The sequence below is a fragment of the Porites lutea genome, chromosome 6 (genome assembly GCF_958299795.1).
Source record: "Porites lutea chromosome 6, jaPorLute2.1, whole genome shotgun sequence".
Classification (NCBI taxonomy): Eukaryota; Metazoa; Cnidaria; class Anthozoa; order Scleractinia; family Poritidae; genus Porites; species Porites lutea.
This window is the reverse complement of record NC_133206.1, coordinates 12,823,909-12,851,551: the sequence shown is the minus strand read 5'-3', so window position 1 is coordinate 12,851,551 and position 27,643 is coordinate 12,823,909. Positions and strand designations below refer to the sequence as shown.

Sequence of the window (27,643 nt, the reverse complement as noted above, 5' to 3'; positions counted from 1 at the left end):
TACGCTGAGAGTTCGGTGATTAACGCCAGTTCGGATTTCCTGTCACTATTAGAGTTAAGGATGTGTGTGAAGAATTTTACACCATCTGTCGTGGATTAGTGTCTAACAAGATATAAGAGAAAAGTAAGACGCCGTATATCAAATATCTGTCTCTTGCGAAACGGGTGATAATTTGCAACGCAACTTACTCCTTCTGTGGAACCGTGTTAAGTGTTGCGGGAACAGTGTTGAAGTTATCAGCGACCCCATCTTCCTCACGCTGATCTTTGACTTTTGAAAAGCGTGTATTGACTTGTTCAAGCAGCAAATAACTGCCAAGAGCATCGCTATGTGCTGTATAATGATTTTGGCGGATTCGTCCTCCAGCCATATATCTTCAAACATTCGGATATAGGAATAGACGGAAGACCACTATGATGCAAAGTGTATAATTTTCGAATTTTATTGAAAAGGGATTCGATGTATTGTGCAAGAAGAAAATATAGAAAGGTGTTGGTCTGGATTTGTTTAGTGGCTGTTGGCCAAGCGATCTTTTCAATGTTTCTCTACGAGGAGTTCAATTTCGCGCCAATTAGGCACGGCTGGACAACAAAGACATTTGCGAATGAGATCAAAACACGCCTCAGGCTTCACAGTCAAGATGTCGAGCATACCGAAGAAAACCTGAAGTTTATTGCTCGAGCAAAATTGGATCACTCTCGCAAAAAAGAGGAGAGCGTTGATTTCAAGAGAAGTGTATTGATAAAATCAGCTGCATTCCAACTGTCTGGAAACCGAAAGAAGCTTCATCATTCGCCGGGAGAGATCAGACGAAGTAATCAAGATAATGACTTATCAGCGAGGATAAGTGATCAAGAAAGAAGGGGACATAAATTAAGCCACCATGACCTGAAACATGCAAATGAAAACAATGCTGGTCACGAATTTAGAACAGAGAGTCCAGAAAGGACAAAGAACACAGAGATCAAAGATGTATTTATATCTGTCAAAACAACTGGAGAGTTTCACAAAACACGGGTTCAAATTTTACTTGATACATGGATCCAAAACGCAAAGAATCAGGTAAAATCTTTATCTGTTTTTGAGGATCATTCCTTCCGTCTCGCAGTTAAGAATTTTTTGATGCCAGTATTGAAATCTGCTTTTCCACCACACTGTCAATATGATAAGCTTACTAGTGTCACCCATGGGGGAGAATATGACTGGTACGGTCAGTTATGGATTGTCTTTAGAATATGATGAAGCTGCAAATTCTCTTATAGCAATTCCAGTTTCCTCTTGAGACAGCAGGGGGGGTGGGGTTGAGGGCACTCCCTTATTTGGTGTAAATGGGCCGTGGTATGTGCTTTTGGAGAGGGTATGGTGGTTTTCAGGGTCTTGAGTCTAATTTCACTATTTAGCATCTTGCAAAAATCTGAAGCTTTTAAAAAGTGTGGAATGTTGGTTTTTAGCAATCTACATTTGTGGTTCCAACAATTCCCCCCCCCTGAAAAAAAATCTAATTACATGAGGTTACGTATTGCATTATTTTGTACTCAAATTTCCCTTGAAAGCTCCCCCCCCCCCCACTTCCCTTTGGGCTTACACATGATTTTTAAATCATTAAAATTAATTGCTAATTACTGTTATTTCTCAGAAATATGGCTCGCTAAATTTACACATCAGGTTCTGATTTTGCTAAAAGTAGACATGTAACCTTAGAAAGCTTACATCTTGAGGAGTTTACCCATTGGGAAGGAATTTTTCTTACTATCAAAATCACCAGGAGCTGCTCTCCAATAAGAGTCTGGAGATGTGCTTCAAGATGGAGTAGAATGTTTTAACTGAATTGACCCTATGAAATAGGTTTCCACTTTAACAAAGTGACTACATGCATGTACTATATCTTATTTTTCAAGGAAACCAGCTCTTTGGAAACAAAGAAAAAATGCCTTGTTAAGCCAAAAATAGCTGAACTGCTGAAAATAACTGCTAGGCAAACAAAGTATTAAATGACAAAAGAGATTTGGCTTGGACAGTAAATTTGGATCAGTTTGCAAACAAGCAACCAAAGTGGTGTCTTAACACTTTCTATTGTGGTGTTGGTTCCTTGGAGGTCGTGGTCAGCTTTTGCTGTCCTAATTAAGTTTCCTACCCTGGGCCAAGAACACAGTTGTTTAAATTAATAGATTTTTTATCTATAAAGGAGACAGCCACATACTTTTGGCCACTTGTCTGATAAACTTTGTTCAATTTGACCTTTTCAGTTCCACAATAAGCTATGGAACAATACTGGTCTCTAACACATTTTAGTCCGTGGGTGATTGCCCACGATATACATGCATGACAGCTAGAGTTACATGAATAGCATTGTTTATGTTTGCTTATTAAACACATTTTTTTCTCAGCATTTTATTTTTGCTTAAATATTAAGTGGTGAAATGGTTAATTTTATAGGTTGAGAGGAATAATTGGGATTAAATTGTACTTTAAAAGGGCTCAATTTGCCCAAGATGGGAACATTAATTTTGATGTTATATGATTACCTATTAGGACCTATTTTACAGTACTGTACTTTTCACATGTACATACTGTATCCACTTCCATATTAAGGATTATTTTTCTTGCAAATATTTTGATATTGATTGAAGGAAAAATGGAAACACTGAAAACAGGTCAACTAAAGTTGCTTTTGTGGCTATTGTAGGTTTATTTATTTACAGATCAAGATGATGCCAAGGTCAATAAAAGTCTTGGTAAGAATTAGGAATTAAGCAATGCTAAAAACAGACATATTATTTTGAGTTAATCATACTTATAATATTATTATTGAGATTCATATTATTATTATCTTACCTGAAAGTTGTTGTGAATTCTCATTCATGTTACCTGTTCAGGTAATAACGGCCACTACCCATCTCTGATGACCATGCAAACACCATTTTTCCTGCACATTTAGGACATCTTTATGAAAAGATCGGATAGGTTTTGATTGGATATGACCTGACCTTTGCATATTGCAAGAGATACCGTAAAATTCCAAAAATAAGCCCCTCCAAATATAAGCCCCCCACACTCGTAACGCAAAAAACCCTCCTTTAAATCCCCTCTCCAAATATAAGCCCCCCCGGGGGCTTGTACTTGGAAATTGCCCTCAAATACAAAGTAAAACAAAGCAAAAACAGTGAATTTCCTTCCAACTATAAGGCTAGCCCAATCGATGTTGATATGCAAATTTCCCTCAATAGATAGGCCCCTCCGAATATAAGCCCCTCCAAAAATAAGCCTTTCAGAAAGGGCCTTTGAAGAATATAAGTCCAGGGGCTTATTTTCAGAGTTTTACAGTAATACACTCACAGGCAGTATATGTACTTCAGTTTTAAGATGTTTAGTAACTGTGTGACAATAAAAGTATATTGTTTGACTTGTCAGTGCACTGATGAATTACTCATCGTTTTTAGGTGGCCATCTTGTAAATACCCTGTGTGAAGCTGGACACCAGAGGTAACATATACATCTGTAGCAGTTCATGTCAATTATTACGTGTACGCGTTGCGGACCTATAATACGCAACTGTTTTTTTAAACTAAATTTTGTTTTGCAAGAGATACTGCTGTCTAAATTTCTTTCTTGTTGAAAAGGGACATAAGACGTTTGCTTAGTTGGATAAAGAATAGCTAGGAAAAACTGCAGTTATGTGAAGATTTAATTTAGCAGCAGAAAAGGGTTTGGTTTGCTTGTTTTTTAAGTCTTGTTTTTCTTTTCTCTTAATACTTTGCTTTTTGTTAATACTACTATAAAACTAGGACAAGACTCTGCTGTAAGATGCAGGCTGAGCTAGACTTCTTTGTGCAACTAAAGAAGAAGACAAAGTAAGTATTTTTGCACCTTAAACATTCCTACTCCAAGATCATAAGCTATGAAAACAAGAAAATCAGTCTGGTGAGGAATTCCAACGGTGTAAAACCTCTTGAGCAGTACTTTTACATCCTACTATTATCGATGGTGTATAAACATGTTCTTAAAATTAAATTAGTGGATCCTATAGGGTGACTAGCCTTCATTAGCATTTCCTTGTGGTAGTCTTTTTTTTTTTCAGGATTACACAAAATGAAATTTGGATTGCATTTTTCTTCATTTTCTATGATTGGCTACTTCTAGAACTTAAAACCTTTTGTTGTAGTTTTCTGTATCACTGTAAAATTGGACACCCGTAATGTGGAAAAAGCAATCACCTTGAGCAGTGAATGATGAATTTTCAGGAAGTTTCACATACCAAGACAATGGGCTGAATTTTAATCTCACAGGATATATAACTGACTAACTCAGTTGACGGTTAAGTACTAGAGTTAAATTGAGCAAGTTTGTGATTAATATTTTAATCATATTTTCCGTTGGTATATCCCGAAAAAGCCAGTTCGTTGTTAGAATAAAAGACATTGCACTTAACGTTGTCTTTGTGATTTTTTTTCCTCTTTCTGCCAGATGGTTTTGCCATTTTGATGATGACAATTATGTCAACGTGCCAGCGCTTGTAAATACGCTGAAAAATTTTAATCCTGAAGATGATGTTTACCTTGGCAAACCAAGCCTGATACGAGAAATGGAGGTAAAACTGCATGTTTGCGGCTATTAATGAAAATTCCTAACTATCGCTTTGGGTATTTATTGCCTTACGTTTGTCTGTCGTTTTGTTCCCCCCTTATTTTTGTTCGCGGATTTAACCTCGGTTATATTAGGCCAGACTTGGATGATCAGGGGTACCCAACGACAATTTTTGGAAAATATCTGTTTGGAAGACGATTTGAGATCTAGAATTTTCGGAACATTTGTTCTAAAATTTCTTGCTTGCCTGCCCCTCCTTGGATTTTCGGACATCTAAAAAATGGTATAATTGCCTTTTCTTAACGGATTTTTACCCTAAAAAGGTCACCTAGAATTTTCGGGAGCATTTTTCGGGCTGAAATTTTCGAAAAGGTAAGTTTTGACCCCTATAATTTTCGGATAACTACACTTTCAGCTAGGAAATCCGAACGGATGAAAAATTTTTAGGGGGTAAAAATATGCCTATATCTACCGTTTAAATACTAAAATACGTTCAACAATGTTATGTTTAAGTGGTTTTGAACTATATTCTCGTTGGGTGCCCCTGAATGATCATTTCGCTATCCGCGCGCGCCTCGATACTGCCCACAGACTTGGAGTGGAACCTTTAAATAACGAACCTCTTTCACCCCGGCAGTAAAAAAATGATACTCATCACCCCAGTTACAGTAAAATGTAAGGGACCCAGAAAGAGACCCCGAGGCCGTTATAGTGTATCTTCTTTTTAACGATAAGGGCGAACACGTTTTCTCATTCCCTTTGCACTTCGTTAAACCGGGATCCACTCGGCAATGCACATGTTTTGTAATCTGTTGCACTCTTTAAGTTTCGTTACCAATTAGTTTAACCTTGACTGTAAAATAATTTGAGATGATTCGTGATACATCTCTCGAGGGTTTATTTTGCTAGACTTCAAAAATGAACTGACCCAAACACAAAGTGAAATCAAATCTGTCCAAGCACAGCGTACTATCCTATTACACTATTCTTTTTCATGCTGAAAACAGGGATGCAGTAGCCAATCAGATTAGGGAATTTTTCTTACAGTTATCATTAATAGCATGCAGCCACCCTCCCCCCCCCCCCAACACTTTCGCCTGCATGATTCTCATTACAACTCGCTAACAACTACTCTCCTTGCGCGGCGTGATGACGTTTTATATCCTATTACACGGTCCTATTTTATTCTGAAAACAGGGCTGCAGTAGCCAATCAGATTAGGGAATTTTGTTTTAGCTATGATGAATGACATACGGTCCCCCACTTTCGTCTCCATGACTCTCATTACTTTTCGCTAACAATAATAAATTGACGCATCAGCGCGCACTTACAACATTTTCGCGACCATTGGCCTTTAAAATACTCATCTGCTGGTCCTAAATGTTTTCTTCAGGTCATTTCACAACTAAACGGAAGATGTATTTTTTCAGGCCCCAGGAATGATAGAATTATAATTTGTTTTACAAATTTTTTGATACTCTGGTTTTCATTTTCATTTTTGTATCTTTTTTTTTGCAGGCCTGGGACAGATTAGATGGAAATAAGGTGCGAACAAAGTGTTTTATGACCCCTTCTTTAGACTAAGAGTTTGAGCTAACAAAACAAGTGAATCCCAGTTCATGTGTCGTGCCCCTGCCGTGCCGAACGTAATTCTTGGATTAGTTCGACAAAAGCACGGCAGAACTACGACGCCTGAATCGACGTCTGAATTGAAGTCGTGCTTTTGTTGAACCCAATTACAATTCGGTTTGTCACGGCAGAAGCGCGACGTATGAACTGGGCCTGACAGTGTTAAGTATCGCATCACGAGATCCCCTCTTGATGAGGGTCCCAGTGGGTTAACCGTCAGCCGTCAACACGCGAGATGGCGTCAAAAAGTTTGCCTTTCTGGTAGCCTGAGAATCGACATTTAGCGATGCCACCACTGATTTCCCCGTAAAATAACGTTTGAGCAAAAGGCTGCATAAATTCCAGACTGATGACGCGTCACTACCCAAATCTGCCCTGGGTAGTGCTTCTTCGGTCGGATCGCGAGAGAAATGTGCTTCAACCAATCAGAAGCATTGCAAAGATCTGGGTAGTGATCGTCATCAGTATTGAATTTTTGAGCTCGTACCTCAGACGTCATTTCGCGGGGAAACCAGTGGTAGCGTCGCGAAATGTTGGCTGTTTTCTCAGGCGACCTTTTTGTGCGCCTCTTTTGTGCGCAAATCAAACAACTGGCTTGACCAATGGGGCACCGGAAGTCGCGATTAGTCCTTTCCGCGCGCTTTCCCGTCGCCAACTGACGTTCCCGTTCTGTTACTAAATAAGCCTACGGACACAGTAAAGAGAATAAACTTTTCTATCATACAGTGTACAAGTATGATTCGTTTGTGACAAGTGAAGGTGGCAACACCGTGATTCGCTTGGAGTCAGTTCTTGTCAACTGCGATCAACACTTGATGCAATGCTGTTGAAATAATTGAGATGGTCGTAATAAATATGTTACCGTCTTAATTTCCTTTTCCTGTTTTGATTTCAGCAAAAGAAGTTTTGGTTCGCCACAGGGGGAGCAGGTTTCTGTTTAAGTCGTGCTCTTGTCAACAAAATGAGGCCTTACATAAGGTACTGCAGTTGTAATCATCTCAGAAGTGTTCACTTCATGATGTTATTTGATTGGGTGTGACAGCAGTCAGAATGGAGCAAATCTTTTGACGTGACTGACTACTTACGAGACAGAAGGAAATTATCTCTCCTGCATTTTGTTTCCACGTTTTAATTTTTTTTGGAAGTCAGATCACTAATCTTTTCGTTCGCAATTTTAAGCAAACTTCTTTTTTTCTGTCAGTGAGACACTTTGGTGTTTTTCTGCCTACAAAGGCTGTTTTTCTAGCCGGTATCGGTATAGAGAATGGCTGATGTTTGACTCTACAGATAAAATGCCCGAAAGCCGCTCAAAAGACACGTGAATAAAAGAGAGAACTTATTTTGTTGATCGGATTTTGTCTTCTTTTTTTAGTGATGGTAAATTCATAGAAAGCTGTGAACGGATTAAACTACCCGATGACTGCACCGTGGGGTTCATAAGTGGTAAGTTTATCGATGCAGTGACGTTCGATTCACCTGCTTCTTTCCTACAAATGCTTACAAAGAAACCTATGATACGCGGCTAAATAGAATTCAGTTCGACTCTGTTGGCGCCCTTTTTGCACTCATCCATGTATTTACCATCTATTTTTATGCAAATAACGTTGTTATCAATTAGAGGAAATAACGCCAAAAATCTTGCGCGGGTACGAGACGAAGATTACAGGTGAGTGTTTTCGGGAATTGCCAAGAAGGTTTTCAGGGAACACCGACGCATTCTTAAGCGGTTACGCGCATAGTGAGATGTGTCAGTACTGTTTGTTGGGAGGCGAGGTGATACAGAGTTACAGTCAAACCTCCTCACTGACTGAAAATTAAGTGTCGGTATTATAATAAAAGGTGAATACTGTATGAAACTGGGAATTGTTAGCACCAAGAGAACTGTCTGTAACAGAGAGGTGTACGTTGGTGAGGTTCGACTGCAGTACCAGTTAGATGAATAGAGCTGAATAGGCATGGGCGAAAAAACATTCTCGGTACGGAATTCGTTATTTCATCCTTACCGAATTTCTTATTCCTTGTTTAATTGCGAGTCTTGCTGAACTATAGCCTGAGAAAAGAGCCGACATTTCGCGACCTCACCCTTGGTTTCCCCATACTGACTGACGTGTTTCTACCCAGATCTGTGTAGTGCTTTTGATTAGTTGAAGGAAATTTCCCTCACGCCACGGCCAATCAGAAGCACTGAGATCTTAGTAGTGACGCGTCATCAGTATGGAATTTTCATTTCGCGGGAAAACCAGTGGTGACGTCACGAAATGTTTAGCCTGCGTAACAAGCGTTTCCGTGCGGTTTCGGAACAAAACCGAAAATCCCGTTCCTCGGTCTTCCTTTGCTCCGAAACCAAACGGAAACGCTTGCTACGCAGGCCACAAAATGTTTGGCTGTTTCCTCAGGCTAGCTAAACTACTCTGTCACAGCTAGTTCTATAGTTTTTATGAGCTTCTTTCATTTTGAGACATAATGCAGCATTTTTTGATCTTGCTACTTTGCAGAAGTCCTTGTTAAAGCAAAATTGAAGAGATCAGAGCTTTTCCACTCACACTTGGAAAGTCTTCCCTTCTTACCACAAAGTGAATTCAGTAAACAGGTGGGATGTTTATATAAAATTCATTGTTAGAAAAGCAAATCCTCGATCGTGGACACTGAGTGAAAAACTTAAGAAAGCCTAAGAAAACATCAGTAGCCTGGTTTGCTCAGGATTGTCATATTATGATAGGCCATTTCCGAGTTCCAAAAACCCTCACTTTCAAAACGAGGCTAAGTGCAAAACCTTTCTTGCTTTAATGAGTGTCATTTGAATGAGAATATAAATCATTTTTACATCAATGGCTTCGAACTTAGCCTCGCTTTGAAACAGAGGCTTGTGGCAACTCGGAAATGGGCTATTGACTTTTATAAATAGACATTTTTAACCAACTGAGTTGATAAAATGGAATGCACCTCGTTCAGCGATCGAAAAGCTGACGTCACCAACGTTAACTCGGGTTAACTTAAAAGCAAGCACTTTGTCCAATTATCTTTACTCTTTGTAAGGTTACTAAATTGCGCGTGTTTTTGTTTCTTTAACCGTCAACAGATCACCTTCAGCCATGGGTTCATGGGTGGCAGTTACAATCGCATCAGTATTGATGGACCTTTTAACGTTGTAGATGATCCAAGTCGGTACGTAGTGGCTTCGTCGTTCCCTTGATTAGACGCGTGCCAAACTTTTGCGGTAGGGCATTATCGACAGTCGTCAAAAAGGCGGCGGCCTCCTTTTTCTTTTTCGTGTTTTAACCTTCTGATGAAATCTCTTCGATGTTTTGGCAACGACTCACCGGGCACCAGGGTGGTTGAACTAAAGTAACTTATTAATCGCAAAAGTCTCAGACTGTGAAATAAGCCAACCATTTCACGAAGTATATAAGACACGAAGCGCGTGTATAGCAGTAATTCTATGTCTCGATGCTGATGTGTAAGTAAAAGTCGTTTTGGGAAATCTTTGCATTGACGGACTTCCAAGAAGGAAAGGTAATTATTCTTTAGAAGCAAGATTCAAATTCCTGCTTTGTGGGGATCCAGTGGCTTAAGAGTAGGCTTAGATCCAACCTCGTCCCCAGGGCTTTTCCCTTAGAAAATGGTAGGGGCAGGAAAGTCCTGGGACGAGGTTAGCTTACACATCACTTGATACACTTGAACGGCTCCCATTTAATTCAAATCAGCTCTAGAATTGTGACTCAGCGGCTTACAGCTGCTCGTACACAGGGCGCCAACCTAAAGTGGCGGATTTCTAAGAGCGGTTCCTAGATCGTGCCTTTTTTTGCTCGTATCTCCCTTTTAGCTATGTTTGTTATCAGTATCGTTCTTCATAAAGGAGATCCCTGCCGTAATAGTTTTTCCTAGTAAAATGTGCACAGCTGTATAACTGTTTTGTTTTCTTCCACAGGTTCAAATCTGTTCACTGCTTCCTTAACCATGAAACATCCTGGTGCCCGAAATCCGAGAATAAGGATAAAACTGGGGACGATGATAAACTCAAGACTTACAGATGACGCTGCGTCACAAAAAAATTATTTATTGTAATATTTCAGCTTCGTTCGGTTGGTTTGTTCTTTAACTGAAACGTTCACTGGTTCATCATTCATTGTTATAACGTAATGTATATTTTTTGCAGTTAGTTGTAAAATATTTATTTTTTGAAGTCCTTGTACAGTTTGTTTTATAAATAAATTGAAAATGATAGATTCTGTAGTATTTAAGAAATCAGTCATTTCTGAATATGAGTGTACGGAAAAGAAGATTTTTCGTTTTTTGTATAAATCTTGGGATTTTCTAAACACGCTCAAAATTGGTGGTTATTCTGATATTTTTTATGCTACGTTTCCTCAGAAAAGATGATCGAATTAACGTTATACCGTTAAGTTGTATACCCTCGTAAAATTAGCCTGTTCCAGGCCCGGAAGAGTTAAGATAGCAGAGAGCAGCGCAAATTCATCGCTTCTGTCATTTTACGTCGCTCCCTACTGTCTGAACGCCTGGAATAGTTTATTCTTGTTCAGGGAATAACAGCTAGTTGCTACGTGGTTCGTACTGTCAATGTTTATTGAACTAAACAGGGGAAAGCACGAATACCTACAAATGAGGGGAGGGTGGGTGGGCAGTTTCCCAGAAACGCATAATGATCCCAAATAACGTGGTTCAGATAAAATTTAGAAAGTTTTTATTTTTGTGTGCACACACAAAAACACAGTTTTTTTTTTATAAGATATATTTCGTCTTGATATTTTACAGATGCATAGAAACTTTATTATCCACAAGGCATTTGGCGCCTGATAGCATATGCGTTACATAGACAATAAAGGTTGCAAAAAGTAATTTTTCAGTCCTTGACAATTTTATCTTCAGTTACTAGATAAGAACGTCGGATATCATTCAGATTTTCCTTGAGGCATCTTTCGCTTTTCGCATGCAAATGATGCAATCCCATACGTATCTGGCCACTTTTTTGTGCCTCTTCTTCTTGCTTCTTCATGCTTATCAACTCAAAAAGGCGGTGCATGGAGCCACAGAATCAAGATCAAGATCTTATTGAGCTTTTATATTTAGCCAGTCAAATAGCTCTCTTCTAGGGTTCCTGTATAGGCTGAGCAATTTAAGAAATTTCTGTTTTTCGTTCTCACTCTCCGTCGGTTTTTGCATAAGGGGCGAATTCTTTGGCCGGTGTGGAGGCAAATCCGGCCGTAATTCGCAAGCAGGCTCACTAGCAATCGTAAGTCGGTGTTCTAAAGGCGGAAAGCGGAGAAAAGCATGCCTGTGCGATTCCCTTTTCTCTTTCTAATCCATTCTCACCAGGAACCCAGGCTCTTTATTCTCACCCATTCTCCCTTTTTCTCTGCCATTCCAGGGTTTAACCTCTTTCTGGGTGGTCATCTTTCATTCGGATTTCTTTTTTCAATTACAGCGGGAAATTTACCATGGTTGTTTACCATTTATAAAAAAAATTCCGGGAAATTTTGGTTGGGAATTACGATACGTGTCGTTTTACCATTTGCCTAAAATTTCCGGATTGTCGCGCGGCGCTAGACTGGATTCTAGTTACAACAAAAAACTAGTACGAAACTCAAGAAACTTGTATGGGAATGGTAAACGAATTTCCATTCGGAACGTCCCAACTGGGAAAACGGGACTACCTTTTCAGAACTTCCATTTGTCACGGGAATTTTCCAGTGGGACGAACCAAAAATTCGTTTACTATTTACATCCCAACAAGAATTTCCGCGAATTTGTGGTAAATGGTAAACAACCCATATTTGCTCGAAAAAGCGCCATAAACCGACTTTTCTCAGCCCGAAGCCCCTTAGCCTCAAAAGGCAAGGTTACAAAGCCAGACCAAGATGGCGGACGGAGGAGCACATGTTACAGAATTTCATTTACACTCACCCTAAAGGCAATGTCGATCCACAAAGTTTGGTGGTCTCGCGTTTTTCCACCAGCTAGGCAAATATTCTTGCTTGGGAATGCCTTATATCGACAATTTTTGTACCCAAGGTGTAATATCACATCAGCCTCACCAAGCATCGCGAGGTGTCTGTCTTCATTTAGAGGTGCGAATTTTCAGGATGTTTCAATTCTTTTGTACATTAAGATAAGCTTTTTATAGGGCTTGGTGAAAGTTCGGCTGTTTCTCTATATCCTAATACTATTGTTATGCATAGATTTTGTGATTTTTGCCCATCATGTTCCGTTGGGTAGTTGGGGGAATTGTGAAAAGGATTGCTTGTATAGTGGAGTGGTCAGTGTAAAACGAAGACTGTGGACCTTTGTTTTCACCACGCAAATGAGTACGAGACAACAAGTCATTCCGTAGTCTGCATTTTACACTGCCCCATAGTGGAGGGGAACAGGCAGGTGGGGCCTGGGAGAATAGGGCGGGAAGGGAACAAGAGACGTAAGGGGAAGGGACGGAAAGCGTTAGGCTCTGACCTCCAGTCCCCTCCCACTGAAAGCACTCTGGGGGTATTTTAGCATGTCATTTCTATCATTTTTTTGTATGAAAGATAAGCTTATGAATAGCACAGGCCCTGTTAGGGTAACATTCTGTCAAGTGACATAGCCTTGATATAGGGGGGTGAATAGGCTAATGGAGTGGCAGATTTTGAAAATATTTTGCCCGGGATTTCGCATTCAAAGCGAGATTTTAATGGGTTTCCGGATCCTGCAATTGCAGGGGATGGCGGATTCATCTGTTTCCTGGGCGCGGATTTTGGACTTTGCATGTAATTAAAATATTTTTGCCTGGATTTTGGATTCAGGGCAAAAATGGAAGAGCAGATTTCGTTAATAAATCATAACAGATTGGTGGATTTGTATACCCTTATTCCCCCCCCCCCCCCCCATCCCCCTCTTGAAACAGTGCCATAGGAAAGCAGAAATGGCGACGAACAACTCAAAGATAGGTCAAACCTGCAACAGCAACAGAAAAAAGCCCAAATACAATAGAAAAGTACTGACAGTGACATGGTTTCTCCTCAATAGAGTATGTGAAACAACAGGTTTTGAAATTCAGACATATTAACCTCCCTAAGAGGAGCTGCAGCAAAAAAATACTGTTGCTGTAATAATGATATACTGATACGCTTGACAGTAACATTAGGGAGATGTGGTCAAGCTTATGGCTCAGTCCATTCCAAGCATGCCCAACCCCCTCCCCCTGGGCATTTGTCAGGCATTTGTCATCATGTCAGTCCTGGCAGTGGGATTTGTCAGAAACACTGTTTGCCTGGGGATGGGGCATTTGCCAATTCTTCTAGAAGTGGCTAACGTCATTCCTTTTTCAATCTTCCACTTAAAATAATACCTATTTAGATAGCTCTAGATAATTATTTCTGTAAGGAATATTATTTTGTAATGCATGTGGAAGGAAAGCAATCAATGTATCATTTGAAGAGTTCAAAGGAAAAGACACTTTTTTTTGTGCGTAAATGGGTGAGGCAGAAGACCTGGAAAACTCTGCATGCGTAGTATGATCTTAAGTAGACTGCAAAACAGTCCATATTTTTGCGTATTCAAGTACACGCAAGCAGTCAAAAGAAAGATCTGAAACGGTTCCATCGTGATGGGAAAATACTCATGTTAAGCTCGTCAGAAGTTTGTTTATCATTCAATATATTAATAAATTATAGTTCTGTCATTAATATTAATCAGATATGAATGTGATCTTTTTCGCAATAAATATAACTAGTGGCTAGGTGCGATTTGCAACTCATGTTTTGATCAGATTAAATCAGATTTACCACAAATATGGTATTTGCAGCTTATTTACAGGGAAATGCAATTTTGGTGTGTCCTGGGGTGGAGCATTTGCATCCTATGTTTAAACCCCACCATGGGGTTTTTATATGAATCGCCCAGCCCCACCATCAGGCATTTGCAGCTTTTCCAAAACAAAATGACCAATTCCTGGCAGGGGTATGGGTACGCATAGGACTGAGTGAGCCATTAGGACCACATGATCTGGTCATAGTCAGCAGGATAAATTGCGCATGAAAATTTCTCACCCTCTGAATAAAAGTTGTAAATCTCAGTTGTCTTACATGTGAGAAGTCACCACTGTTGCTTAAGCTGGGGATTGTTGACTGAATTCACTGTGTGACGTATGTAGTGGACTCACCAAAGCTTGTCATCTTAATTGGTCACTATCGATTGACTTAATCACTTAGTATTATCTTTTATTTTCTTTTCAGTGAGGAAAAGATTTTATAAAAACGCTGGAATTCAGGAAGCAGAGGGTAAGAAATTATGGCATCGCATAAAAATTCAGTGTGAATATGCCTTGGTAAAATAAAATAACTTTTAAATCTGTTGTAACCAAAGGTGGCTTTCAGATCACAGTGGATAACAAAAGAGTGAAGACTCCAGCAGGGAATCCATTGATTGTTCCTACCAAGCCACTTGCAATGGCTGTTGCTGTTGAATGGAATTCACAGAAGGAGACTATAAAACCTGAAAACATGCATCTGGTATGGTAACAACAACATTGACCAAAAAATTAATATTGGACAGTGGTGGTCATCCATCCTAGTTAAATGATTCAGAATTTCCTTTGTTTCCAGACCCTAGTTATTCACAGAAAATTCTGGTTTAACCTAAGATGGATTTATCTAGTCACAATCAATCGCAATCCCAGGGGTAAACTCAGACGTTCATTTTTTTGGGGGGGAGGGGGCAGCATGAAAGAAGTCCAAATTAGTTTTTAAGTTTACAGTGCTTATAATCCCTGCTGGTGAAACTCATTACCTAAAAAGCTGAGAAATCCTTGATTATTCTTCCCTATCCAGGGTAGTTTATACAAGTAATCTTGAGTAATCCCACGGCTACCTGGTTTTTACCCTCAAAATGAAAGACATTAGAGATGATGCCCTTTTATTAGACAGGGTCATAATAGTACCTCCAAAAATCCAGTTTTCTCATTGCCCTGAAAACTACCACTATAATGTAAAAAGATTCATGTCAAATGTCATGCACCTTTCATGCTTTGTTATGCAGCCCAATCTTGATGAACTGACCAAAAATGACAATGATTTAAAAAATGATTTAAAAATTTGCAGGGCTGTACTCTAGCAGTGCCCAGTCGCACCCTGTCCCAGCAACTTTCTTATGCACTTGGGTTTGTTTCTTTGGCTTCTTGATGGGTTCATAGCATCAGGCTCCCCTCCATTTTTTTAGAGTACAGCCTTGAATTATATTTCTTCTCTTACTCAGACATCTCTTAGCAACACTGTGATTGACAATCCACAAACAAAAGCACCTGATGAGCAGATCTTGCAAATTTTGGAGTATCTCAATTCTGATACTGTATGGTATGTAAGCTCTGTGTTACATTTTTTCAAATTGCATTGTGTGTGGTCAGTTGATGTTAGGAAACTCCTGTCATTGATCTGATTGGTCAACGAAGTTTTGATGTTATGGGCCATCTGACTCAGTTAAGCTGTGGTTTTATTAGCTGTGAAGACTCTAAAATGTGAGCGGTGTATTTCAATCTGCGATGGAGAGATTAATCAGAAAAATCCTTACTTTCGTAAAACTTTGAATTGCATCTAAAATTTTCGGGAAAATAATACTGAAGCCCTTAGTGTAATGTCGAAAAGGCTCAAGTTGCCCTCAGTAGGATGACCATACTGATAAAAATTTTATAGCACCGGTCGCTCAGAGTGCATTTCTAGAGATTTAAAAGTACTCTGGAAAACCTTAAAAGTGCCGTTTTCAATGTATTAACCCTGTAAGTCCCAAAAGTGACCAACAACAATTTTCTCCTAGCAATATCCATACACTGTCAAGAAATAAAGTTATGAGAATTTATAAAATGATCATCATAGAGAAAATTCCATGATCTTTTATCAAATTCTCTCAACTAATTCTTCAAAGAAATGTATGGAGATCAGTTTGGAGAATTTGTATGTGGATATTGGGGCTTAAAGGGTTAAGGTGGAAACCTTGGTTCGATACCCCTAGACATTGAAGGAGCACATCACATTTGGTCTGATGCTATTGCCTTTGTTGTTAATAACGCTACGTAACTGGGATACTTTATTGCAGTTTCTTCGCTGATGAGCCAAAGGAGTTAGTGGATCTGCAAATGAAAGAATGGAAACCTCTTGTTGAATGGTTTGGTGAGAGGTATGTGTCAAAGAGCATACGAAGCATGCACCGTATTCAGCAATATTTTTTTTTTTGGCACTGGAAAATTTTACTGGGCTTCTTCTTTTAATGACGTTGGCCAGCCTTGTTTTGTAATCATCTTTTGTGAAATTTTAAAGAAGCTCTTTTTACACATCATAGTTTTATTACCTGTGAATAGTATATACTCTTGCTTTTTAAAGGAAATGTTCCACGGGACGATCTCAACGATGATTTCCAGCGCAACACTCGCGCTTTCGCGCGTCCAAATTTAACGCCTGCCGCTTCAGGCTATAAGCGTAACACACCGTCGGTTTTTTAACGTTGGCAACAAACGCGTTTCGGTGGATGATTTTTAGCGCAACAAAGGTAGCGATGAGGGTCTGGGAAGTTGTTGGGCAGAAAATTGATGATTAGGAATGTTAGGGACCGACCATTTGACTTTTGAGGGAGGAGGGTGGAGGGTATGGGTGATTTGGTTGGGGTAAGAATTTTTTTTCATAAACCTTTGGTGATAGAATTATTTTCCTGACATGCAACAGTGTAAGATTTTTTTTCCAGCTTTATACGCCATGAAAGATATTTTTCTTTCATTCTAGGAATTTTTTTTTCGCCAGGTATTTCCTCGCAAGAATTTTTTTCCCTCGAAATCAGTCTGCAGGACACATTTATACTGAAATCACCCATACCCCTCTTCCCCTCAAAAGTCAAATGGTCGGCCCTTTACATGATATAGCTTGGGCAGAATTCGTGAGCTAGCACGTTGCAAGTTATTGACTCTTGTTCAAAAACTTTGTGCGGAAAATTGTGCAGAAAATTGTCCGCACATTTATGTTACAGTGCATCAACTTTCAAGGCAATGTTGTGGCCCAAAAAGTCGTCGCTGTAAATCGTCTTGTGTAGCATCACTCAGAGTCGTTTTGTTATTTTTGGTTTACAGATACCGTGTTTCGATAAAACCAAGTACTGGTCTACTGATAGCTGTACCAGATGAAGCTATTGACAGACTAAAAGATTATCTCTCACCTCTGAACAAGTGGTCTCTAGCTGGTCAGTGTCACGTGATTTCCTTACTTTTCTTTACTTTTCAGCGGTTTGGGTTGAGTGTTTGAGGATTGATTTATTTGCATTGGAAGATCGGAAATTTCGGCCGCTGTACAGCTCACCGTGGTGGAAAAATTTCTGTAAGAGGTGAAAATCCTCAGACGAATAATTCCTCTTTTTTCGCTCCATTCGGAATTCCAGAATTATTTCTGTACCATCGTCCGAACTACGCTCACCCGGCGACCCTTCTTCCACTCTATTGTGACATGCCTTTTCCAGGAAACTAACGTAGTTTCCGGTTTGAGTGGAATTTGGCAATAATAAAAGTCTAGTTGTTTACCATTTTACAGAAAATTTCCCGTAGCCTGTTTCAGGCGCTGAGATAGTAGACCGCGGGAGAAAATTTGACGGAGGGGAAAAAAAACGAGGGGAGAATAGAGAGGGAAAGCAGGGGATGGCCCCCATTCTTCCCTCGTTTTTCCGCCTCTTTTTTCCCGCGTACGTTTTAACTCTCTCCCCACCATCTGATCCCCGCGCTTTACTATCTGAACGCCTAGAACAGGCTTAATTTCAAGAAACTCCGGTTGTAAATGGAACGCGACTTTTTAAGTCTAACCTGCTTAGCTGGCGGTATCGCTCACGGCTGGGGAAGGGGCAACGGAGGGCAGCTCATTCGGTCATATTTTTTCAGCCAATCAAATCAAACCGAGCAATACGTTTTCTCGAGGCCAAGAAATTTGTTAAAGTCAGTACAAAGGCAAACACTAATAAACACACTTTCCTACCGGCTGGAATTTGTTACCTAACCAAATTACTGAAAAGCAATCAGAGGAGGCTTTTTAAGAAGGCCTTCATGTCATGAGTTACGTGAATAACACTGAACCCGGACACTTTTTACACTCATCTTGCACCTACAATCAGGGATGGTTATTAACCTGGGTCGCGTAGCCCCGGTTTGCCCCCCCCCCCTCCCCTTTCCCTCCCCAATTGTATATTAGCTCGTTATGTCGAATGTCGCGGCCAACATTGGAAGGGAAGAGGGAGAAAAGGTCGAGCACTATATGTGTAAGTTAATGGTGTTTATGACCAAAATTGTAATGTCACGCGTTGTAGTTTTATTTTTAAACTTTTGAACTGCGCTATTGCACATATACGGTGATTAGCTATGTCCTTTGCAGATTACACAATTAGAATTAGAATTGAAGTCATTGAACCTTACTGTATTAGGTGTACATTAGTAGTCAATTATGGCAACTAGAGTACCAGAAGTAGATGATCAATTATTTAAACAATTTCTATGCAGGGCTAGAATTTGCAGTGGAAACACTGAAGTCTTTCATCCTTGCTATGGCCCTTATTGACAATTGTCTCAATGTGGAAAGAGCTGTTTCCCTCTCAAGATTAGAGCTTGAGTTTCAGGTAGGTGTTTTGAAATAACTATTATATCATGTACTTATAATAGACATTTATACTACACTGAACAGTAAGGCCGCGGGATCCGTGGGTGATCATTATAAGGTTATGGGAAACTGCCCACCTACCACTCCCTTAAGCCAACATTAACACTTACTTCTCACTTAGGACAAAATGTTGGCTTAGGGGAGGGGTTAGTCTCCTTCGCAGCCGTTATTAGGGTCGTCACTTGTCACGCAACGCTCCTCCCCACTAGTGGGGAGGAGCGTTGCGTGACGAGTGACGACCCTAATAACGGCTGCGAAGGAGACTAGGGAGGGGTAGGTCCGTCAGTTTCCTAGAAACGTATTGTGATACCCTAGGGGAAAGGCTTACTGGCCTTTTAATACGGATTTGATCAACTTAAAGGGTTATTGAAAAAAAATTGAGATAATGAAGAAGAGCGAAATATTTGTGCCACGACAAATTGACCTCAAAATGTTTCTATCTCTTCTTGTGCCAAAGAAAAGAAACAAACCGTAAAAGAAAACTGAGCGCCATACACAGTGTTAGTATCTGTTGCACTGTATGGTACATGGCATCTTCCTTGCCGTTAAATAGAGCTGGAGACAATAGAAAATAACTCGTTGGAATCTCGCAAAAGGTGACCGCGACCGCTTAATACAGGTCTGAAGTAATTAAGGGTTTCCGCGACTTTGATAAGTGACCGCTTAACAGAGGGTGACCGCTTACACAGGATATTATGACTCGAGGCACATATACAAATTTGCCGGCGATCTCTTGCACGTTTCACTTTAGCTTGCAAGTTGGGGGTCGCAAACACGATGGATCTGAAAATGTCGTCGTGATCTTCATTTCGATTCAATTCAATCTTTATTTGCTATACGTACACTGCAGTAGGTGTAGAAAATAAGAGAAAGTGTACAGCTTTTTTGGTTGACTAGTAAGGAAATAAAGAAGCCTTCTTTTGAAGGACGATAGATCAGGTTTTCTACTGTTGGCAGCCGTTCTAAGAGTACAGTGAACTTTTGGATACTCTTACTCTTTGTACACCAGCCAGGCGTGAAGACAGTACTTATCAGCGTAACTGGAGTTGAATTGTGTCTAGAATTCAGGGGCGCCCAACGACTGTTTTCTGTAAAATATCTGTTCTATGACTTGAGGAAGGCTAAAAAGTTCTAGACGACCGTTCCATTCATGTACTTTTTTCGAGCTTATCTAATGAATTCCCTAAGATTTTCTAAAGTGTAATTTCGAGTACGAAATTGCGATGGAGAGAGGAATCAGAAAAATCTTTACTTTCGTAAAATTTTAGGTAGGATCTAAAATTTTCGGGAAAATAATACTCAAGCTTTTGTAATTCGTAAAGACTCAATTTGCCCTAGGATGACCGAATAGGTACACATTTTATAGCGCCACTTAGAATGCATTTCCAGAGATCCAAAAGTTTTCTGGAAAGCCCAAAAAGTGTTTTCAATGTATTTGTACAGGTAATAGCATGATTTGTAGTGATATTTCGAAATTGTTTTACGCAATTTCACGAGCCGCTAGGCGAGTGAAATTTGAGACAATTTTGAAATATCACAAGTGGTATTTATGCCAAATATTTCGTACAAATCATGCTATTATTTGTTTATACTACTACCCACAAAAGGTTCGTAATTTTCACTTGTAGGTATTTCAAATTAAGCGGAAATACCACTGCTCTAAGCCAATCAAATTGCAGAATTTTCTCATGAAGTAGTATGAACGAGGAAGCCGTTTTTCTGCGCACGCTCCCGTCCATATTTGACGCCAGCCTGTCTTTGGTACATCTTTTTTTCACTGTCACCTTTTTTCTGCTTTCAAGATTTTGCATGTAAAACGGTCGCAGTTGCTTGAGCAAGTTTTGTCGTACTTTACTTTTCCTGTGCATTTGTTTTTATATTTTATCTCAAGTCGTGATTATGTTTATCGAATTATCCCGATTCTGTTGTGGTTATTTTACTGTAGATTAGTCGTTGGGGAAGCGTAGAGTGGGCGCATGACTTGGAGCTGATGGAAACTAGAAGTAGAGTAGCTGCTGCAGCCTTGTTTTACAGTCTTAACGACAGACACAGAACATTGTCTACGCACCCTTGATCTTAGACACCCCGGCACCCAATAACATTGAGGCAGAGCTTCTGATAAGGACATAAAGGTGATCTGGCCCCAGTTCTTCAAAAGCTAGATAGCACTATCCACCGGATAAATCACTGTCCAGTGGAAAACCAATTGCGCTATCCAGCGGATAATGATTTATCCGGCGCGGATAGTGCTATCCGCCCTTTAAACAACTTTCGACTGACCTGGAAACACAAATAGTTAAAGAAAGAAACTAGGGGATGAGTGATGCTTGGATAGCAACCTTTCTCTTCCCTGAGACATTTTAACCCTTCCCCAAAATTGAAGACTTCCTCTCGGCAGGGATGTTTTTCTTTTATCTTATATTTAAACCTAAATCTGTAAGGTAAAGCGTGTTGCGATCGTTTAATAAGTCAGTGGATATCTATATTCAGCCAACGAAAATGTGGCAATGAGATTTTAAGCGGACTGAGGCTGACGTACCAGTTTTAAGAGTCCAGTAAGCCTGAAAATTACTCTCAAGCGAAGCAAAAGAAACTGAAAAGAGAAAAAGGAGAAAAAGGGATGAGGAAGTGCGAGCTTGAGGACGTACCGAACATGGGAAGGTTTTTTTCAGAAACCAAATAAAGAGATAACTGATTTTCTTTGTAGTCTTGTTATAAAACGTATCACCTGTTATAGCACCTCATTTCTTTGAATAAAAATACTGCCTGAACAACAACTGAATATCGTCGACCTTCATAAATACAAATAGCGCGATACAGCTATAGCAAATGTGTCACGTCTGCTTTAGTCCGCTTTGTTTAGTTTTGCCACTGAATTACTCGCAGGAGAAGAGGTTCTCCCGCTAAATGACAACTTTGTGACAAACACAGCTAAGTACGTCTCCGTGCTCAAATGTTATAATACAAAACTACTACAAACGAAAGAGTATGAAACTTTGAAAAACCGCGACTAAAGTTAATCCTCAAGTGTCCTGAGAAATGGGAGGTATAAATGGGAGTATTTCAGCAGTTAACTTCACAAAGGAAAATCATTATGTGGAACATATATTTGTGATAGTCCATCCTTCATGGTTACTCTTGCAGGTCCTTGCGTTTACACTTTTTTTCAAGGTCAAATCTTGAGTACCGTAGCGGGGTATGAGTCTGGTTTGTTCGTTTCTGACACTGTATTACCTCTATTTTTTCTTTTTGAAGGGCTCTCTCCTCTTTCCTTTTAACTCGGTCTATCATGCAAGCCTTTTCCTTCAATAGCTGATCTTCACTGTTATTTCTTGCGACTAGCCACCTGGCTCGTGTGGTGGATAAAAATACTCCAGGTAATTCCCTGAGTGATGTCATTCTGCGTTCAGTGCTGCTTTGTCTGTACGTGAATCTTGGCAGGGATGTAACTCGCTCAGTGGGCAGGAAAATCCGATAAAATACACTGTAGAGTGAACTTATAGTGTTCGTATATTCGCCGACCCTTAATCTTGTCAAAATGCCTGTTGAACAGAGAAAAAAAACTCTTCATTGCTGCATTAATTGCTTTCATTGTTTTTTTATTATTCTTTTCATTTCGAAAGCGTAATCGGCTGCGTTAGCACTTGGAGATAGCGTCAAACAAAACCGTATATCAGGATGCAAGCTCCAGAAAGCCCGCGCTAACCTGATTGACCACTCGAAGAAAGTAAAGAGTGATACAGTTATATTCCACCGATTCAAACCGCAACGAGTTTGTTGACATCAGCAACCACACACATAAGAGATGAATCTATTTCCTTGTTAAAGGAAACGTGCAGACTGCGTTCCAAGGATCAGAACCTTTCCTTTCTGCAATGTTATTTGTCAATACGTACCATAACATAGGAAATCGAGTAGTAAATTCTGTGACAATGATCTTAGCCGAGGTTTGTAAAATTCACCGATATATCCGCTTGCATACGTGCTTGTTCTATTGTAATAAGCCCTTGAATGTCCTTGTTTTTGGTCATTATCGCAACCACAGCGTTTTTGTCACGCTTGAGTTACGATCGTGTCGTTTGTCACAAGCTTTCGGAGAGACAGAGAGACCAGGCTCCAAATGGATCTTAGTTAATGTAACTTTTTATTTTCCTCAAAGTTATAGAGTACTTATGCTAATAAAAGAAAACAAAGAAAACAAAAAATAAACAAAAAACAACTTTAACAAAACAGGTCAAACTAAAATTATATTAAGTGTATTCAAGATTGTGCTTCATTGCGTATGACGTGTTATTGTGACGGGCTCAGGGAACAAGGAAACTGAGCTAGTTGTTTTTATCCTGCCCTTTTAGCGTTTTTCCAACTAGACAGTAAAAATTTTATAGTTAAGAGTGTTTGTGATAATCAGCAGTTAGAAGAAATGTTAGCCTTTTTTTTTTGGTTTGGACTTAACGTGTGCTTACTACTTTCCACTTGCTAGAGTCAAGCTCCTTTGACTCCTTGCTGACTCATCATCCTTTTCAAACCCAAAGAGATATCCAAACCTTTATCGCCTTAATCATATTATACGGAGGAGCTTTGCTGTAAGATTCAGGCGATTGGGTTTTACTAACACCTGCCTTTTTCTGTAGCTTTTACCGGCGATATAAAGCTTCGTGATTTTTGAAAAGAACTGACAAGAAGATGAATGAACCCACGCCCAAACTCGATGACCGTGAAATTGAACATGATACCGCCTGCTCTTCTCTTCGGTTAAAACGTCATTCAGTGTGGTCAGTAATAAAAAAGTCTTTTATTTCATAGTTATATTTTCTTTTCTCTTCTTAAACTGGAAAAAGGCTAAGTATCCTATTAGCGTGCATACGTGACAAATTTTCTGGTTCATTCGGTTTTGCTTGCTCTCTCGTTTTAAGTAATGTCCTCTCTTTTTAAGTCATCACCATGACATATCACGTATGTATTAAAAAATGCTGCTCTTAGCCGGCTTTGATGGTTTTTGATGACCGATTATGGGCTGATCACATGCCACACAGGGTCAAGGGACGAATAATTAAAGGTGGAAAAATCCAGTCCAACAACTTGATGCGTGAGATATATTTACTCACGTTAGCGGTCATGCAATAGAGGTTTCGAATATTAAAAGTGCGTTAGAAACAACACAGGAAGAATAATCGTATTGTTGGGAAAACGAACATGGCGGATAGGCAGTGCATTTTCACGTACACCTGTTTACATTTCGTTTTTTTCGCTTTTGTTGGTGGTGAGTGAGTCGCTCAGTTTGCGAGCAAACGAACTCGAGCAGGTTTCTAATTCAAGTATAGGGGTAATTAGGCGCGCATGAGCCAAGGAGCGGCCCACTCGAGCGGAGCTTAACCCGGTTTCTGTAGCATAGGACAAGACAAGAGGCGTCTTGGAGTATTCTCCCCCTCCCTGTGTCGCGGATGGGATGCTGGGCCATCGTAGGGTTCTCCCCCAGCAGTGTGTTGCCGCTACCAAGGTTCTTGTCTCAGGAATCAAAGCAATCGCAAGGCTTGAACCTGGGCCAAAACATCTACAGTTACTGCATAATTATATCGAGGTGCTAACTACTCGGCCACAAAGTCTCTACTTCAGTCTGCGTCAGGAGTGGACGTAACGATAGTAAAATACACAGGATGGGCGGTCGGATACCACGCGCACGGCGGGACTGAACGTCACTTCAGAGAGGAGATGCTGTCTCTCATCTGTTATATAACTTTAAGTGCTCGCATTAGGTGGGTCTTAAAGGCAAGAGCTTACGAAACAAATATGACGGAACTTGAACTTGAAGGCCTTGAAATCATGATTTTGGATGTAATCCTAGCAACGCAGCAGTGAACGAGCTCATTTGTTCCGTGCAGTTCTGCCGAGATCTATCTCCAACATAGCCTCCTTCCACGACTCTTCTAAAAACGCCTGCGCCGGCGAGAGGCTATATCCCACAGAGTGCGTAAACTGCACAAACAAACTAATTCAACCGATACATTAAAAAAGGACAAACCAAAAAATGAAAGAAAAAAATGAGTTAAGAAAAAATTGACAATTAAATGGTAAATTTTTGAAGTTATTACGCCTAAGTGACTCGTAATTTATGTTAATCTAGGCTAAGTGAATTGAAATCATGATCAATATTAAGCTGCTGATTTGTGTTATCTTGTTTGTTTCTGTTTGTGTTTGCTTTGAAGGGTTCCGTTTTATCGTGGTTTTACCTTTGCTGGTCCTTTTCGCACGTATTGCAGTCAGTTCTAAGTCATTCTGTACCTGTGTGAAACAGCTTAGCGCTGTTACGTAAGGTTTATTATAACAAAGATCGATATGAGCGGCACTTTCGCCCGTGCGACAGGTGCGTGAGTCTTTTAAAATGTCTTACAGAATGAAAATTATGTTGAAAAGCCCATTCAGGCTATTTTCTTTGGCATTTTAAGGGTCAAACAGTCATTTTGTGGGGTATTCTTGATGGGTCGATTTCGTTGCGTCATAAATCTTCTGCTCGGTAAAGTGAAAAACTACGCACTTGGATTTACATGACTAAGAACTGAACTGGTGTGTTGATTTCGGAAATGTGAATTGCCGGAAACCACTTTAATCACGAAAATTAAGAAGTGCGAAAGTGGGATTGAACCTCGAGAAATGACTGCTGGATTTTGCAATGGAAGTTTCTTGTCCATTCTAGCACAAAAAGGAGATTATCTCTTATATTCCTTAAATTAAGGGTGCTTGAATTGGGAAATCGAGAATTTAAATTCCTAGTCAAAATCGGGGTCTTTGGCAGTTACGTAGTAAAATTCGAACACGACAGTGTGATTAAAATACGGATCGATTCGTGTTTTGGAGCTGTTAATCGCAGTCAACATCGTAGTATTTCCGTTTTGAAGATTTAGTGTTCGCATGGGAAGCAAGGCACGTGCCGTTATTCCGAACTCCCAGGCATTCCGTGACAATTTTCAATGCACTGGTGACGTGGAGGTGTTATAGCCTTAAGCCATTGTTTGTCATTTTCTTGGACATTTTTCGTCACAAAGCACGTATTATTTGCGTATAGTAAGACGCTAAATATAATTGCGTGTTTTGGTTAACTACAGTAGCCGTATAATTCAATCAGCCCCATCATCGTTGACAAGTCAAAATGAAACCAAGCAATGAAGACCTTTTGCTATCAAAAAACAACGCAAAAACTTTACTTTTTCGAAATGCAGTCGACTCAGCAACGCTAAAGAAGGAAGAAAAAATGATCCAGAAGGAAAGGAATTTCGAAGAAAAGATATTTCTTAAGCAAAGAGAGCAATTAATGCAGCGGCAGTCGGATTTGGCGGTACAGTTGTCTCCCAAGTCAAGACGAAAAGAAATGTTGTCTGCTTCTAAGTTAGTTTTACCGGAACAGTCGTCGCCTCCTCGCACTAGAGTCACATTATCAAGTGGGAAACCATTTTCAGATGCTAAACATGCATCTGCCAGCAGCCATTTAACGAGAGATGCACCTGTCCCGAGTTCTAAAACTCCTTTGCCTGAACAGTCGTCGCCTCCTCGCACTAGGGTCGCAGCATCAAGCGGTAAAACATTTTCACATGGTAACCATCTGTCTGCTAGCAACCATTTAATACAAAAAGATGCACAACTTTCAAGTTCTCCTACGCCTGAGCACTCGTCTCCTCCTCGCACCAGAGCCTTTACATCATACGGTAAAACATTTTCCGATGGTAACCTTTTATCTGTAAGCAATCATTTACTAAGAGACGCACCTGTCTCGAACTCTACGAATTCACTACCTGATCAGTTGTCACCTCCTCGTAGCAGGGTCACGATTTCTAGAAGCAAAACATTCTCGGCCTCGGATCGTCGATCTGTGACCCCAACTGGCAAACCCGCGACAGTTTCACCTACACATTCCACCGTCTCCTTGTCGGATCAACAGCCCTCGGGAACTCGCTCCAGGGGCAAAATGCCCGCAGAACTCAAAAGTAGATTGAGTGATAATGTTTTGTCAGTTTCTCTTCCCGATATAAATGTTGCGGGCACGAAAACATTGAAGAAAAGCAGTGAGATTAAGCTGTGGAAAGAGGAGCTGTCTCAAGCTGGGCAGAACGAGGGTAATGAAGAAACAAGTGTTATTAAAGACCATGAGAACTTACGAGAGTGCAGATATTTGCGCACAAATTCGGCGGAAAATTAATGAGATAATATTATACACACTAGAGGAGTATGTCCATTAGCAACAGTAATGTGAAAGCCAGACTATTCACCTGCGCCTGATTGTTCAAACTCTGGTTAGCGCTATCAACCGGATGAGTATCAGGGAAACCATTTGCGTTATCCACTCGATAGATTTTTATTCGGTGGATAGCACTATCCAACTTTTAAACAATCAGGGCCCCATTCAACTATTTTGAAAGGTCTTAAAATTGTCGTGAAAAATCATTAAACTGCGACTTTATTACAAGTTTTCCCATTTTTTTTCTGTTATACAACCATGCACGTTGATCATATAAAATGTTCAACCCCTTCTACCAGTCCCGAGTGCTAGGATCAGCAACGAAACAGCTGACGAAAGGGTGTTTTATTGCGAAAACCTGGCATGGTAAAGTAAAATATTTGTTCTTTCAACTTTTGAAGTATTTAATTCGAAATCGTAAACGATTCACTTAATATATACGTTTGTAAATGCCTGGATCGGTGACTGCAAAAATTATTTTAACGGACCGTAACTCTCAAAATCATTGTCTGTAGGCGAAGTCACATTCAACCCAATACAT

At 40.0% G+C, this 27,643-nt stretch overlaps 2 protein-coding genes across 2 annotated transcripts in view; both read left to right on the top strand.

Annotated features, from left to right (window-relative positions):
* Positions 1-10,449, top strand: part of LOC140941438 (beta-1,3-N-acetylglucosaminyltransferase radical fringe-like) — a 10,633-nt gene extending 184 nt beyond the window's left edge. The window contains exons 1-11 of the mRNA XM_073390435.1: positions 1-1,062; positions 2,687-2,735; positions 3,441-3,483; positions 3,786-3,851; positions 4,465-4,588; positions 6,103-6,129; positions 7,109-7,191; positions 7,586-7,656; positions 8,709-8,803; positions 9,293-9,378; positions 10,142-10,449. The exon at positions 1-1,062 is cut by the window's left edge and continues 184 nt beyond it. Coding sequence (XP_073246536.1) covers positions 460-1,062; positions 2,687-2,735; positions 3,441-3,483; positions 3,786-3,851; positions 4,465-4,588; positions 6,103-6,129; positions 7,109-7,191; positions 7,586-7,656; positions 8,709-8,803; positions 9,293-9,378; positions 10,142-10,247 — 1,353 coding nt within the window. The 5' untranslated portion in view covers positions 1-459 and the 3' untranslated portion in view covers positions 10,248-10,449. The remainder of the gene's footprint in view (positions 1,063-2,686; positions 2,736-3,440; positions 3,484-3,785; positions 3,852-4,464; positions 4,589-6,102; positions 6,130-7,108; positions 7,192-7,585; positions 7,657-8,708; positions 8,804-9,292; positions 9,379-10,141) is intronic.
* Positions 10,450-12,090: 1,641 nt separating this feature from the next.
* Positions 12,091-21,375, top strand: LOC140941215 (ATP synthase mitochondrial F1 complex assembly factor 2-like). The gene is made up of 8 exons (XM_073390195.1): positions 12,091-12,299; positions 14,439-14,483; positions 14,569-14,714; positions 15,457-15,554; positions 16,291-16,371; positions 17,312-17,421; positions 18,719-18,834; positions 20,821-21,375. The coding sequence occupies exons 1-8, from the start codon at positions 12,146-12,148 to the stop codon at positions 20,947-20,949; spliced, it is 879 nt and encodes a 292-aa protein (XP_073246296.1). The 5' UTR covers positions 12,091-12,145; the 3' UTR covers positions 20,950-21,375.
* Positions 21,376-27,643: the final 6,268 nt, after the last annotated feature.

Coding starts and splice junctions, on each gene's coding strand:
- LOC140941215 (XM_073390195.1), top strand. CDS start 12,146: ATGTCGATCCACAAAGTTTGGTGGTCTCGCGTTTTTCCACCAGCTAGG. Junction 14,484..14,568: donor TGGAATTCAGGAAGCAGAGG/GTAAGAAATTAT, acceptor TTGTAACCAAAG/GTGGCTTTCAGATCACAGTG. Junction 14,715..15,456: donor AACCTGAAAACATGCATCTG/GTATGGTAACAA, acceptor TCTCTTACTCAG/ACATCTCTTAGCAACACTGT.